The sequence below is a fragment of the Zingiber officinale genome, chromosome 8A, assembly GCF_018446385.1.
Source record: "Zingiber officinale cultivar Zhangliang chromosome 8A, Zo_v1.1, whole genome shotgun sequence".
Lineage (NCBI taxonomy): Eukaryota > Viridiplantae > Streptophyta > Magnoliopsida > Zingiberales > Zingiberaceae > Zingiber > Zingiber officinale.
The window spans coordinates 62513849-62526787 of record NC_056000.1 but is presented as its reverse complement, the minus strand read 5'-3'; the positions used below and the strand labels follow the sequence as shown (position 1 = coordinate 62526787).

At 49.2% G+C, this 12939-nt stretch overlaps 1 protein-coding gene across 7 annotated transcripts in view; it reads left to right on the top strand.

Annotated features, from left to right (window-relative positions):
- LOC122009272 (nudix hydrolase 2-like) overlaps positions 1–12939 on the top strand; it is a 49181-nt gene that overhangs the window by 26430 nt on the left and 9812 nt on the right. For all 7 annotated transcript variants that reach the window (XM_042565369.1, XM_042565373.1, XM_042565371.1 and 4 more), the window contains one exon: positions 870–1007. In XM_042565369.1, coding sequence (XP_042421303.1) covers positions 870–1007 — 138 coding nt within the window. The remainder of the gene's footprint in view (positions 1–869; positions 1008–12939) is intronic.

The following is a 12939-nucleotide window of genomic DNA, read 5'->3' as shown; positions in this document are numbered from 1 at the left end:
GGAACCCTCTGTCGTAAAGTTTGGAGTATGGCCTGGTCATAGAGCATGCCCGCTGTCAGAAGATGTTCCTTGTCCTTTTCTCCTTACTCCATGCCGGGCTTCCGGTCGGTCGGCACTCACCTCACGTCCGACCGGTCATATGTACTGATCCACTTAGGAGATTCCCGGTAATGTGCTCTGTGGAGACTGTTTGCAGTATGCTACTTTATGCCTTCGGCTTAACGGGCTATCCGCTCGGCCATACGACTCGGTTCAACCTGAGCGTCGGAATCCCCAGTTCCGTCGGGTCGTCTTTGGTTCAACTGGGACCCCGTTCGGCCGACCGGTCTCCCCTTCTCCGGTCGGACGTCGGGCACATTGACCTCCACATGGCGTTGACTTCCCTCAGAGGGGGGGTCCCTGTTCTTACCGCCGGATCAATTAATAAATGAATTTCCTTTAATGGGCGGTTAACCTAAGAGCGTTGGACTAATGGGCCGCCTATTGAGCGCTTCCCGATTTACCCCGGTGGCATGTGAGGAATTTCCATGGAGCCGGGCCAGTCACTCAGGATTAATTTGCGTAAACTAGATATCTGGTGCTAACTAAAACAACTCCCTAAATAATTTTTAAATGCTATGCAAATCTCACATGTCCTAGCATAATCATGGGGGTATGTCAGTCAACAAAATTTCTTAACCATTTGTATTTAGACTATTCATAGATGCAGATGTCCTATTTTAATGCTTAAATTTTATGATATCATGTTCTTCACACACCAAAAAACATTCCCTTCTTTGTGGATAAACACATGCTGCATGATTTATCCTATATCTCTTCACATAATTCTTACTAGCATTACTTTAACACTGTAATTTGTGTTGATACAGGATGGATTTTTATACCACCTTGCAGAACTAACTTACTCAATGCTGGTTCGTTGGCTTCCTAATACTCAACACACGATACCTGCCAATTCCTCACATAAATTTGGAATTGGGGCTTTCGTGATGAACGATAACAGAGAGGTATCTTAAATGAAAAAAATATATGCTTTGCTTTTCAATTTTATACATGACAGCTAAAACCTGGCATGGTCCTTGTCTATCTATCTGATGGACCACTATGGTCTTTTCCTTTGTATATCTATATATATTTTACGATGTTTCTTTTATATTTTTCCTGGCTTACCATTGTTTTTAGATTCTTTAATGCATTTGTTAGATTTTGGTGGTCCAAGAAAATAATGGCATACTTAGAGGATCAGGGTTTTGGAAATTTCCTACAGGAGTTGTTGAACAAGTTAATATTCCAACCTCAAATATAAGGCAAAATACTAATACTTCTGGACATGAATTTCTGTCTAATAAAAGAACCTCGTTTTTCATTGTAGGCTGAAGATATACGTGTGGGAGCAATAAGGGAAGTAAAAGAAGAGACTATATTGATCCTGTCCGGAAGCTGAGTCGGACGGAGACTGGTCGTGGTGGCCTGGTTGTTGACAGAAAGTCGTGGGCGATTCGGCTCCCACGGGCGGCTGACGATGCTGCAGGACCCTGCACCCACTCAGACGATCTCCCCCCCCCCCCCTCACGTTAGAGACCAGAACCCAGGAAAAAAATCCCCGGATCAGGCCCTCCGACGCTCAAGTCAGGTCCTTTTTCCCCAGAAAAAGCAGAGAGACTGAAAATGAAAAGTTGTGGAAAAAATGACGAGAGAGTGCGTACCCGCGTACGAGGAATCTCTTCCTTTTTATGCACCCGCCCTGCTTCCAGAACCTGCAACCCTGTCAGAAAACGTTAGACGCTGGGCTTTGTCGTATACCCCCGACACCTGTCGTGCTGCTATTGGTCGTGAAGGCATCTTCTTGTTTAGGAACCTCCGCCTTTACACAGGGGTTTTGTCTCGTAGTGAAGGACATCTGTCAGGCTGCTATTGGTTATGAGAGCATCTTTTCGCTTAGGAACCTCCGCCCTCGCACATCTCCCTGGTATGCAATGATTACCCTTGATGGACAGTTGTACTCCCCCGACTCCTGCACAGCTTAGCTCATCCTATTTATCGCGGTCTGTATCTACCTCACACCCTCGACCAGATCCCGCCTCTAAGCGTTACCTGCCAGTCGGGCTGACTCCGACCAACTCTGCTGCTTCCGACCTGTGAGTCGTGACTTGCACTTCCGGGCCTTCGAATCGCAGGCCTGTAAATCGGGTTGCCTCTACCCAGCTCTGCCGCTCCTGACCCATGAGTACTTGCTGGCCCTCGACCGTAAGCCCGTAGATCGGGCTGTCTTTGCACAGCTCTGACGCTTCCGATCTATGATTTGTGACTTGCACTTCCGGGCCTTCGAATCGCAGGCCTATAAATCCGCTGCCTCTACCTAGCTCTGCCGCTCCTGACCCATGAGTACTTGCTGGCCCTCGACCGTAAGCCCGTAGATCGGGCTGTCTTTGCACAGCTCTGACGCTTCCGATCTATGATTTGTGACTTGCACTTCCGAGCCTTCGAATCGCAGGCCTGTAAATCGGGATGCCTCTACCCGGCTCTGCCTCTCCTGACCTATACCCGGTGTTCCGCCTGTTGTCTACCCTTGTCTTTCAACTACTTTGCCTCCTTGATCAACAAGTCTGCCTGGCCTCTGACTACCCCACATGCTTGCCTCTGACTGCCTAGTCAGCTTGACTATTGACTGCTGAATCACCCTAACTATTGACCGCCACGTCCTCTTAACTTTTGACCGCTATAGGGCCTTGACCTTTCTCACCCTTTCCTCTTGGGCCCCTCCATTGCCAACCGTATCACAAGCCTCCCTCACAAGTCTAGTCGAAGGAGGACGAAAGTCTGACTGACTAGACCTCAGCACATCTCTAAGATCTCAGCATATCTCTGTGACCTCAGCCTATCTCTGTGTCTCTACCTCACCATATCTATGCGCGCTCTGCTTCCTGCCTCACGCATCAACCTTTGTGTCGCGTCGCTTGGGATACCATGCCTCCTTCATTGCTTCGACAGTCGCTTGGGGTACCGTGCCCCCTTAATTGCTTCGCCAGTCGCTTGGGGTACCGTGCCCACGTAGTTGCTTTGACTTGGCCACCCATCCTCTTTATAAAGAGCCTTACGGTCACTTCTTTATTCTAACCTTCTTCTGTCACGCCTTCCCACTTTCTTTTTCTAACCCGTGTTCCACCAGCTTCTTTCCCACGCGATGCATTCTCCTTTTTATGAGGAGGTTGATCAACCACCTTCCCAAACGCGGATAGATCAGCTCACCTTACAACTTGCCGAGAAAGAACGTGAACTGGCGCGCGTATCCAAGGATCGAGCTCGTCAGCTAGCTGCCCTGCGCTCCATGGAAACCCAGTATCGTGTCGCGAAGTCTTGTGTGCATGCTGAGAAGGCGAGGAAAGAGGAATGCCAGGCTAGCTTGCAGCACCAACTTAGCCTTCAGGAACGCTTGAAACAAGAGCATAAAACGGAGCTATCTCTCCTCCGTGCGTATCTCGACGACAAGCAAGACACGATCGCCCGGCAACAAACAGTCATCAACTCCTTACACGCGCAGCTGGCTCAAGCCTTGAACGCCCCAGAGGCTCCTGAGTCCCCAGACATTTCTTCACACGGCAATGCTCATTCTCCATGACCAATCCTTTCCCCGAGTTAAAACTAGTTCGGGCCATAGTTGTCTCAGTGGCTCCTTCGCCGCAAAACGTTCCCTCCTGTAGCCTTAGCTGTATCGCCTGCTTATTGAACTGTGTTGCTGTACTTGTATATCTATCCTTTTCCGACGTAGTCTTTTCTGCTCAAATTTCATCTAGCAAGCATTTTTAGAAACTGGCCCGTATGTAAGAGCCAAGAGTCGCATCATGATTCCTTTTCATGTATGAATTTTGGACAATAAAACCAACATATTGCTTGAGAATTAAAACAGCAATGAACGTGCAAAACCTGATTTCGCAGTTTAATATTGATGCTTTAGGGGTAGGGTAGATGGCCTCCCGCATTTCGTGCCTTGCATATTTGCTGCATATTTGCAATTTGCATAAAGGAGCTGAAATAAAGTCAGATGTGGCTAGCCTGATTATTTGAAAACGCTCCGCTCAGTGTGAGGCATATCCCGCTGAAAGGTAGTTAGGCGTGGGCGCCGAGTTCACTTATGCTTTTCGCAGGGGAGTTGATTTTTGATTCCCGCATGGGGCTGACCTGAAAGGTCGTTGGGCGTGAGAACAGAGCTCACTTTTGATTCTCGCATGGGAGTCGACCTGAAAGGTCGTTGGGCGTCAGAACAGAGCTCACTTATAACTCGCACTGGGGCGAGAGTCTGGAACTACCGACCTAAAAGGTCGTTGGGCGTGAGCACAGGGCTCACTTATAATTCTCGCATGGGAGCCGACCTGAAAGGTCGTTGGGCGTGAGAACAGAGCTTACTTATAACTGGCACTGGGGCGAAAGTCTGGGACTACCGACCTAAAAGGTCGTTGGGCGTGAGCACAGGGCTCACTTTTGATTCTCGCATGGGAGCCGACCTGAAAGGTCGTTGGGCGTGAGAACAGAGCTCACTTATAACTCGCACTGGGGCGAGAGTCTGGGACTACCGACCTAAAAGGTCGTTGGGCGTGAGCACAGGGCTCACTTCATGGGAGCCGACCTGAAAGGTCGTTGGGCGTGAGAACAGAGCTCACTTATAACTCGCACTGGGGCGAGAGTCTGGGACTACCGACCTAAAAGGTCGTTGGGCGTGAGCACAGGGCTCACTTTTGATTCTCGCATGGGAGCCGACCTAAAAGGTCGTTGGGCGTGAGAACAGAGCTCACTTATAACTCGCACTGGGGCGAGAGTCTGGGACTACCGACCTAAAAGGTCGTTGGGCGTGAGCACAGGGCTCACTTATAATTCTCGCATGGGAGCCGACCTGAAAGGTCGTTGGGCGTGAGAACAGAGCTCACTTATAACTCGCACTGGGGCGAGAGTCTGGGGTACTCCGGTCCGAGACCGGTGGCGATGGCGCTGGTCTGAGACCAGTAATGATACTCCGATCTGAGACCGGTGGCGATGGCGCTGGTCTGAGACCAGTAATGATACTTCAAACGGCGGAGGCATAGACGCATTGCTCTTCTCTGCCTTTATCCGTCTCACCTATACCGACCTCATTGCTGTGGTTGATCTGGTCGTTATTGCTAGCTTTGGGCTTACTCATTCGCGTCGCGTTTCTCCCTGCAATTGCATTATGCATGACATAGAATTAAGAATAGAGAAGGGAGCGTAAAAACCTTAATTAACCCTTGGGCCATAGTGCCCTCGCAGCTTATGATGACCCCGCGGTTCTCGCGATGCGCTTGGTTAGCTGACCGGATCAGGGGCTGTCTACGCAGAGCTACTTGCCCGGATGGTCCTAGCAAGCAACACTCCCACAGGCCCGCTTGATAGATCTGACATTCGCTTCAGCTGACCTGCCTTGCCTCATTCGCGACCCTTTTGAATTGCCTGGCTTCTGTAGCTTTATGAAACTTCCCGCCTAGCCTCGGGCCTTTCGAGGAGAAATGCATCTTTCGTAGGCCACGCCCCTTCATGATTACCTTGCCATGTCAATCCTTAATGCGCTTCCTCTCGGGGTGACACATGTCCGATGCCTTTACTGCTCACACCTCCTGACGCCAGCTTCTGACCCCTTTTTGCACCCTTCGGCGCTTACTTCCTATTAGACGGCGCTGGGGTGTGTTACCCAAAAAGATACTTGGCTCGACTCTCGATGTGTCCTAGGAATGAATGGGCTTTATAAACCCTAAGAGCAGTCCGCCATCTTCACTTTGACGCTTCCCTATCCTCTTCCTCTCGTTCGTGACCGTCTCTGGTAGTGCAGCTTTTCGTCCTCCTGCTTGCGCCCGAAGCTTCTCGCCTTCCTGTTTGCGCCTGGCCTGTGACCCCTCTTGTCTTCAACCTCCTCACTTGCTTACTCCTCGTAGTCATGGATGGTAAGGAACTCTTCTGGTATTCACGCTATATCTCTGATTTAGACCATCACGACCTGTCTTCACTGCAATCCAACTTGGGACTAGGCGCCGTGTCACGCCCCAGAGGAGTCTCTGTCTGAAGAAATTTCGGCAGCATCTCCCCTGTACGGCGGACAATCTGAAACTTTTCTACAAGCACTATATACCTCAGCCACATGCGGCTGGAATAATAACAATAAAAGAAAACAAACACCACGCAGTTAATATTAAATTCAGCCTCTGGCTGACACAACCACTCGGCTGTACCAAAACCAAAACACAAAACTGCTAGCCGGCTAGACTTACACAACCAATAACATAAATACAAAATACCACATAACAATGTCAACACTCCAAAAATAAAACCAGAGTACAGAGCTAAACAAACTGATACATAAAACAAACAAAACATACGTGAAACCGATAAGTCATCTGATGTGACGTGGGGACCAGCAGACAGGATGCTCCAAGCGACACCATAAATAACCTGGTACCTGAAAAAGATAGTATCAACGGGGGTGAGTTCAACAACTCAGCGAATACCACTGGACATGAGTAGTAAGATATATCTAACAGCAACAAACATGGAATACAGCTTCCTAATCATATATAGGGAATACGCAAAGAAGCTGTACTCACCAGGAACTCCTATCCAGACAAAAGGGTCGTCAAACCGAAAGTGTCAATAATCCTGTATGCAGGTCAAAAGTATGTATCCAACCAAAATGCAGCAACCAAATGCAGCAAACACAATCATAAAAATATAAATGCATCAATGCATATGATGCTAATGATGCGTCCTGGTCACCCCTGACGCCAGTCAGTCATCTCACACACAAATGGTGAGACCGAGTGGGTAGGGCTGTGACAACCGTGCACTCTGTCGTCACTGCTCCTGATGAGTGACCGAGTGGACGGGATGCTGTCGGAGTACTCCTGTCCTGTGACCCCAAATCATAAATGGGGGAGCTTAATGCTCTCCCGATATACGATGACGGGGAGTTATCTCTGCCGGCTACCACGCCGAGTCACGACCAACGGAGCCAAGCGAGTCCACCGTCTGCGGCTACTCTGTTGCTACACTAAATGCCGGTGAGCCAAACAGGCTGTCTGCCGGCTACCACCTGAGTCCTCGGACCAGCGGAGCCTAACAGCCAAACACCTGATATACCACTAATCCATGAGTGGTGGTGTGTGCGGAGTATCTGGCGATGGGCTCAACCATAGTGGGGCCGAACAGCATGCAATCATGATGCATGTCACTATGCATAACAAAAACTGATCGACATAACCATATCCATATATACAAAATGGGTACTGTAAAAGTGATGGTCACATACCAAAATCTAGAATACATAGGTCAGATAGAATATCAAAAAAACTATGTCCTGAACATAATAAGTATGGAATATCCTGATCAGCATAGAAAAATCCATATATACATAATATGGGTACCACAGTATCAGTAGGTCAATCCACGGATCTAGGGCATACAGGTCCTCTATGGTATAGCAACCTAGATCCTAAACATATCTCCCTCCATAACATACGTACCAACAATATACACATATCAAGAATCAAGGTCTGGGTACACGAATCATATATGATATTCAAATAGAGGTACACAAGCCAGTCATGGCATAAAACCTAAGTATCAGACAATCTCGATACACATGACTGAAACCAAAAATCCAGAACCTAGTCCTAACCTCAGTAAAACATGGTATGTCACTTATTCTAGAAACTAAGATACTTATGGTAATACAGTACTCATGGCAATAAATCACATGATATAAGCACGGATACGTCACAGGCGATAAACCTAACATGATATGGATATCAAACAGTGACATACCAAAGACAAACATGTTCATTGCTTGTAGTTATAAAATACTATGCATATCCAAAGACAATATCATAAAAGATAAGTCAAGAGGTACCCGCCTCCAATAGGAAGGTCCAATCCAGTCCAAATCCGACGTCGAGATGCTCGTATCGTATCAAACTCCTGTAGTATATGATATCTAGATTTAGCTAATTACATATAAATAAATTAGCTAAATCTAATCCTCGAAAAACTAATATAAATCCAGATCCAATTATAAACCCTAATTGGATCATTTAAACTCCTCAATCGACTTTAACTAATCCATATGAATTAGAACTTGCAACAAGCATAATCCATCACAATAATCAATCCAACCATGATCTACATCTAAGATCAAAACCTACATTTAACTATTCAATCACACTAAGCATGTATCAACTAGTGATATACTAACCATCTAGTAATCCATATCATCTTCAATTCCACATACCTAATTCATCAACAATACAAAACCAATTTCCAGAACAACCAGAGCACCTTACCTCTTTCTCCCCACTAGTCGGAGGTGATGAGCGATCGGGCGAAGGAAAACTCCAGCGAACAGTATCGTGGTGGCTGGAATCTTACTCATCTTCTACCTTGGGACACATAACTCCCAAATCAACACCACTCCAACAAGATCAAGTCCAAAATCCACAGCTACGTATGGTACTTACCTCCAAAATCGCTGCTAGGGTGAATTTGTGCTCCTCGCCGTCAGCCAGAGAAGAGATCAAAGAATCGCAAACAGTGCTAGGATAGTAGGATCAGTAGAGAGCTCAATACTCCCTCTTCCGGCCAAACTCACTGGCACAAAGGGGCAGCGATCCGAGAGGGCGGCTGAAGGTGATCGGAAGAAGAGGAGCCGATAGGGGTTTGGAACTAGGGCACAGGTAATGGAGCGACATCCCTGACCTGACCCCGTGACCTCTAGCGATGACGATGACATGGAGGTAACGGCGCTAGGGCACCGCTGGAGGGAAAGCCGCAGTGGATAGGCGCTGCTCCGTTCGCCTCATGTGGTGGCGGCGCCTAGATGCGGCTCGAGAAAGAGCAGATGAAGAGGCCGGTGCTAGGTATGAGGAGGGAAATCGACTCGGGAGGAAGAATGGGAAGGGAAAGGGAGATCCTCGGCTGGATCGGGAGAGAATAGGTGAAGGATCGAGAAGAAGGAAGAGAGATCGGCGAGGGAGAAGTAGGGAACCGCACGGTAGGAGAAATGGGGAAAAAGAAATAAAGAAAAATAAAAGGAAAATAAAAAGGAAAATCAACATTTCCTCACATAAATGGGGTAGCCTAAACAGGCTTTCCTAGACTCCATTTTAATCCCCGTAAACTTAGTCCTACGAGCTCCGAAAAATTCCCGAAAAATTTCCAAAAATTCCGGAAAAATCCCTTATCATTATTCGCTAATTTTTCAGTATTTTACACGCCGCATATGAGTTCCGACTTCCCTCGCCCGCCGAACATCCCTCTTCTCCTCCCGAAGGGTTTATCACTGTCTTTAGGGATCAAATCTTAGGCGGTCTTCGCTTTCCTTTACATCCTTTTTTCTCCGAGTTGAGTCAGTATTGTGGTATTGGTATCTCTCAGTTCGCTCCTAATGTATTCCGAGCCGTCTGTGGAACCATCATCTTGTGCCGCATTTATCACATTCCCTTGACCGCTCAATTATTCCATCATTTCTATTCCTTCCGGCGAGCCGAGGCGGGGGTATTCAACGTTCAGGCCAAGCCGGGCCATAAGTTTTTTGATGACCTACCTTCTTCCAATAAAGGCTAGAGATCTCGCTTTTTCTTCCTCAAGCCCCCCGTCCCCTTAGCCGGGCCTTCCCAATGGCGTCCCACCCTTGCTTCAGACTTCCCTTCGCACGCTCATGAGCCTGCCTGCTCTGCAGCTGTGGCCAAGCTGAGCGGTGTTGTTGTTCACTTGTCTGTATTGATGCTAGAAGGCATTCTGTATGCTTTTGGTCTTAGTCCTGTCTCCACAGAAATCGGAACTCCTTTTGGTAAGTTGTTACTTTTTATATGCCGCTCTTCGCTAACTGAGGTGCTTTTTCCTCTTATTCTTGTAGTGGCTGCCATCCTCCGCTCTTTTGCCAGTCAGGAGACACCTTCGGTGGCCGTTCTGCAAGCTCTGAATGAGGAGCTAACACAAGGCCTATCTTCCGACCCCGCTGCTTCCGCCGGTCCACAGCCTTCGGGACCCCAAACCTCAAAGATGGTAGCCGCCTCGGTTCTTATTGAGCCACCTGCCCCCAGCCCTGCAGACTCAGCCCTACCCTGCATCTCTGATCAACCTGCATCTGAGCCCTCGCTAGCAGGACAAGTGCCCTCGCTCCCTCCTAGTATGAAGCTGCGCCTTAGGCGCAAGGGCAAGAGAGCGGCCCCGGTCACCGCAACTTCTCCTCCACCTCCTCGCCGTCAACGGGTATTGAGTATCTCCTCCCCCTCTAGGTCCTCGGATACGAGCTTGACCCAGGAGACAAGCTTGGCCCGGGAGAAGGCCTCTGATCTGGAAATGGCAGACCCGTCATTGGACCTGACAGCTCCGGTACCAATCCAGAGTGTATTACCTGCCCCGCCTTCATCCTCTGGCGATCAACCCCTGGACTCGCTGATTCCCCCAGCCTCTCCTCTTCTTGCGCCTATGAGCTCAGCCATGCCGACTCTGAACTTGCCTTCTGCAGACTTAGCTTTCGAGGCTTCCTGGAGACTTCCTTCAGAGATCGACCCGGCTTACCCGCCCGCTGCCGACCTATCTTCTATCTTCGGTAGGGTCGATTTCTATGGGGACTTGGCCACCACCTGACAATCAGCCAACCGCCAATTCTGGGAGAGCAGTTCCCCTTTGGGGGTGTTTGATCAAATTGCTCGTTCCTTGGTAGCGGTAAGCTCTTCTTCTTCCTCTTCTGGGAATTCATATGCTTCTGTAACCCTCTTTCCCTTCCTATGGCCACTTGCAGACCTGTTCCGCGAGTCTGAGTGCCGTTCAGCGAGCGGCCGAGCTTCAGCGAGAGAACGCGGTGCTCAAGGCACATGTTCAGGAACTAGAGCCCCCTGTAGCTTCCTCAGCTCCTCCTGAGCCTTCTCTTGGAAGCTTGGATGCTTATCTGCGTGCCGTCGGGGAATCTGCGGCCTCTGCTCGAGCCATTTCCCATGCCGCCTTCGATAAACTTCAGAAGTTGGAGGCGGCTTTAAAGACAAGTGAGTCTTCCTTGGCTTCTGAAGCGGATCGTCATCAAGCGGCAGTTTCTGAGCTGAAAGTCAAAGAGGCAGAGCTGCTCTCCCGATCGGCTAATGTGAGTTTGCTACGGCAAAGTCGGGAGCTCCTGCAAATGGGGTTGGCCGATGCCCAGGCCCTGGCTAGTGCTGCCGCTAGCCGGGAGGCAACCATGCGGACTCAGTGGGAAGCTTGCCAAGCCACTCTCCAATCCTTGCAAGCGGAGTTATCGAAGGCCCAGGAAGCAGTGTCTCAGGGCCAGAGCGATTTATCCGTGGCCCGCGCCGAGGTTGCCGAGAACAAGAACAGCGTACCGAGCTGGCGAATCAGAGCGGCTGAAGGCGTACAGACTGGCCTATGTCCGCTCTTCCTTCTTCCTCCAAAAACTGGGACGCTGGATGGTCTTGTTGCTGTGTCATGGGGCCGCTGGTGGGGTCAGACAGGCCTTCGAGTAAGGTTTTCTACGCTTGGCACCTCCTGCCACCTTTTTGGACATAGCTCGCCTATCCAGGGAATTGTCGCGGGAAACTTTCCCCTCCTTCGAAGCGGATGATGGGCTTTTTCTCTTGGAGGCTCCTCCCCCTGCGGCCGATCCGACTCCCGTGGATATTTCTGCCCAGGCCCCTCCTGCTGCTCCTCCTGAAACGTCCACTGATCCTGCGTCTTCCGCCATAGTGCTGGCTGATCCCCTGCTCCTTCCGTTGGCCTCTATTGATCCTGCGCCCTCTTCCTCAGATGTTGTGTAGTCGAAACCATGTTGTAATGTTTACCTTTTATGTGTTGATGCTGAACCCTCCCTGATTGTACTTATTCGTATGGTCGTATTGCACTTTGAATACCTGTACTTATCTTCCCTTATATCCGGCTAATTGTATCGCTTCCCCTTCACGCATCCTTAGCTCGTTTCTTTTCTTAGTAGGTCGTCCGTGGGCCTTGGCTGATCTCTGCTAATCAGCCTGCCCTCGTTTACTTTGCTTTGCTACATAGCTCTTCCTTCTATGATTGCTTTTGGACCGAGCCCGGCGAGAGATAGATTTTCCCTTGCATGTTCATGAAGCCCGCTGTTTTGATCTATCCACCTTTCTAATGGCCCCTCCATACATTTTTGTCTTGCTTGAAGCAATCACCTTAGGAGGCGCTTCGTATCTCGAGCCCTTGCCTTTCCTATAATGCCCTCTGGTTATATTCTCGAGGGTCATCACAAAGCGCTCCCTGTCTATCTTCGCCCCTGTATCAATCATCCGTTGTTAACTTACGAAAATATCCTTCCTCCGCCATACCTATAAGTATCTTCTTCCTCTCTCCCTTCTGTTAAGATTCGCCATCACCACGGAGCACTCAAACGCTGCCGCCGTCGACTGACTTTTTCCGATACTGCGCCACGCTCCTTCCTTTTTTTTCAAGTCGCCACTTTTCGTTTGTTCTTTCTACCTCCTGAGATAATCTCTCTCGCAATGGCCTCTCCTTCTTGGATCTCCTTGTTGGCGGAGCATTTCCCAGGCGCTTCGACTTTTGCCGAGTTGGATTGAGATGACCTACGGTATACTTACGAAATCCCTACTAGCTTTCGCCCCATCATCCCTACTGGTGTGAACTTGTACTTCGATCCTCCACCTGGTTCTTGTACTTTCTTCACTGAGCAATTTGTATCTGGCCTTCGTCTACCCCCGCATCCTTTTCTGTCTGGAGTGTGCCGCTACTTTAAGATCCCCTTAGGTCAGCTAACTCCCAACTCCATAAAGATTTTATGCGGCTTTGTAATACTCTGCGAAGTTTGCGAAGTTTCTTGGTCCGCTCCCCTCTTTCACTGCTTCTTTGCTCTTGCTCGGCACGTCGATGGTCTCTTTTACTTCCAAGCTCGCAGTCATACTGCTTTCTTCTTTC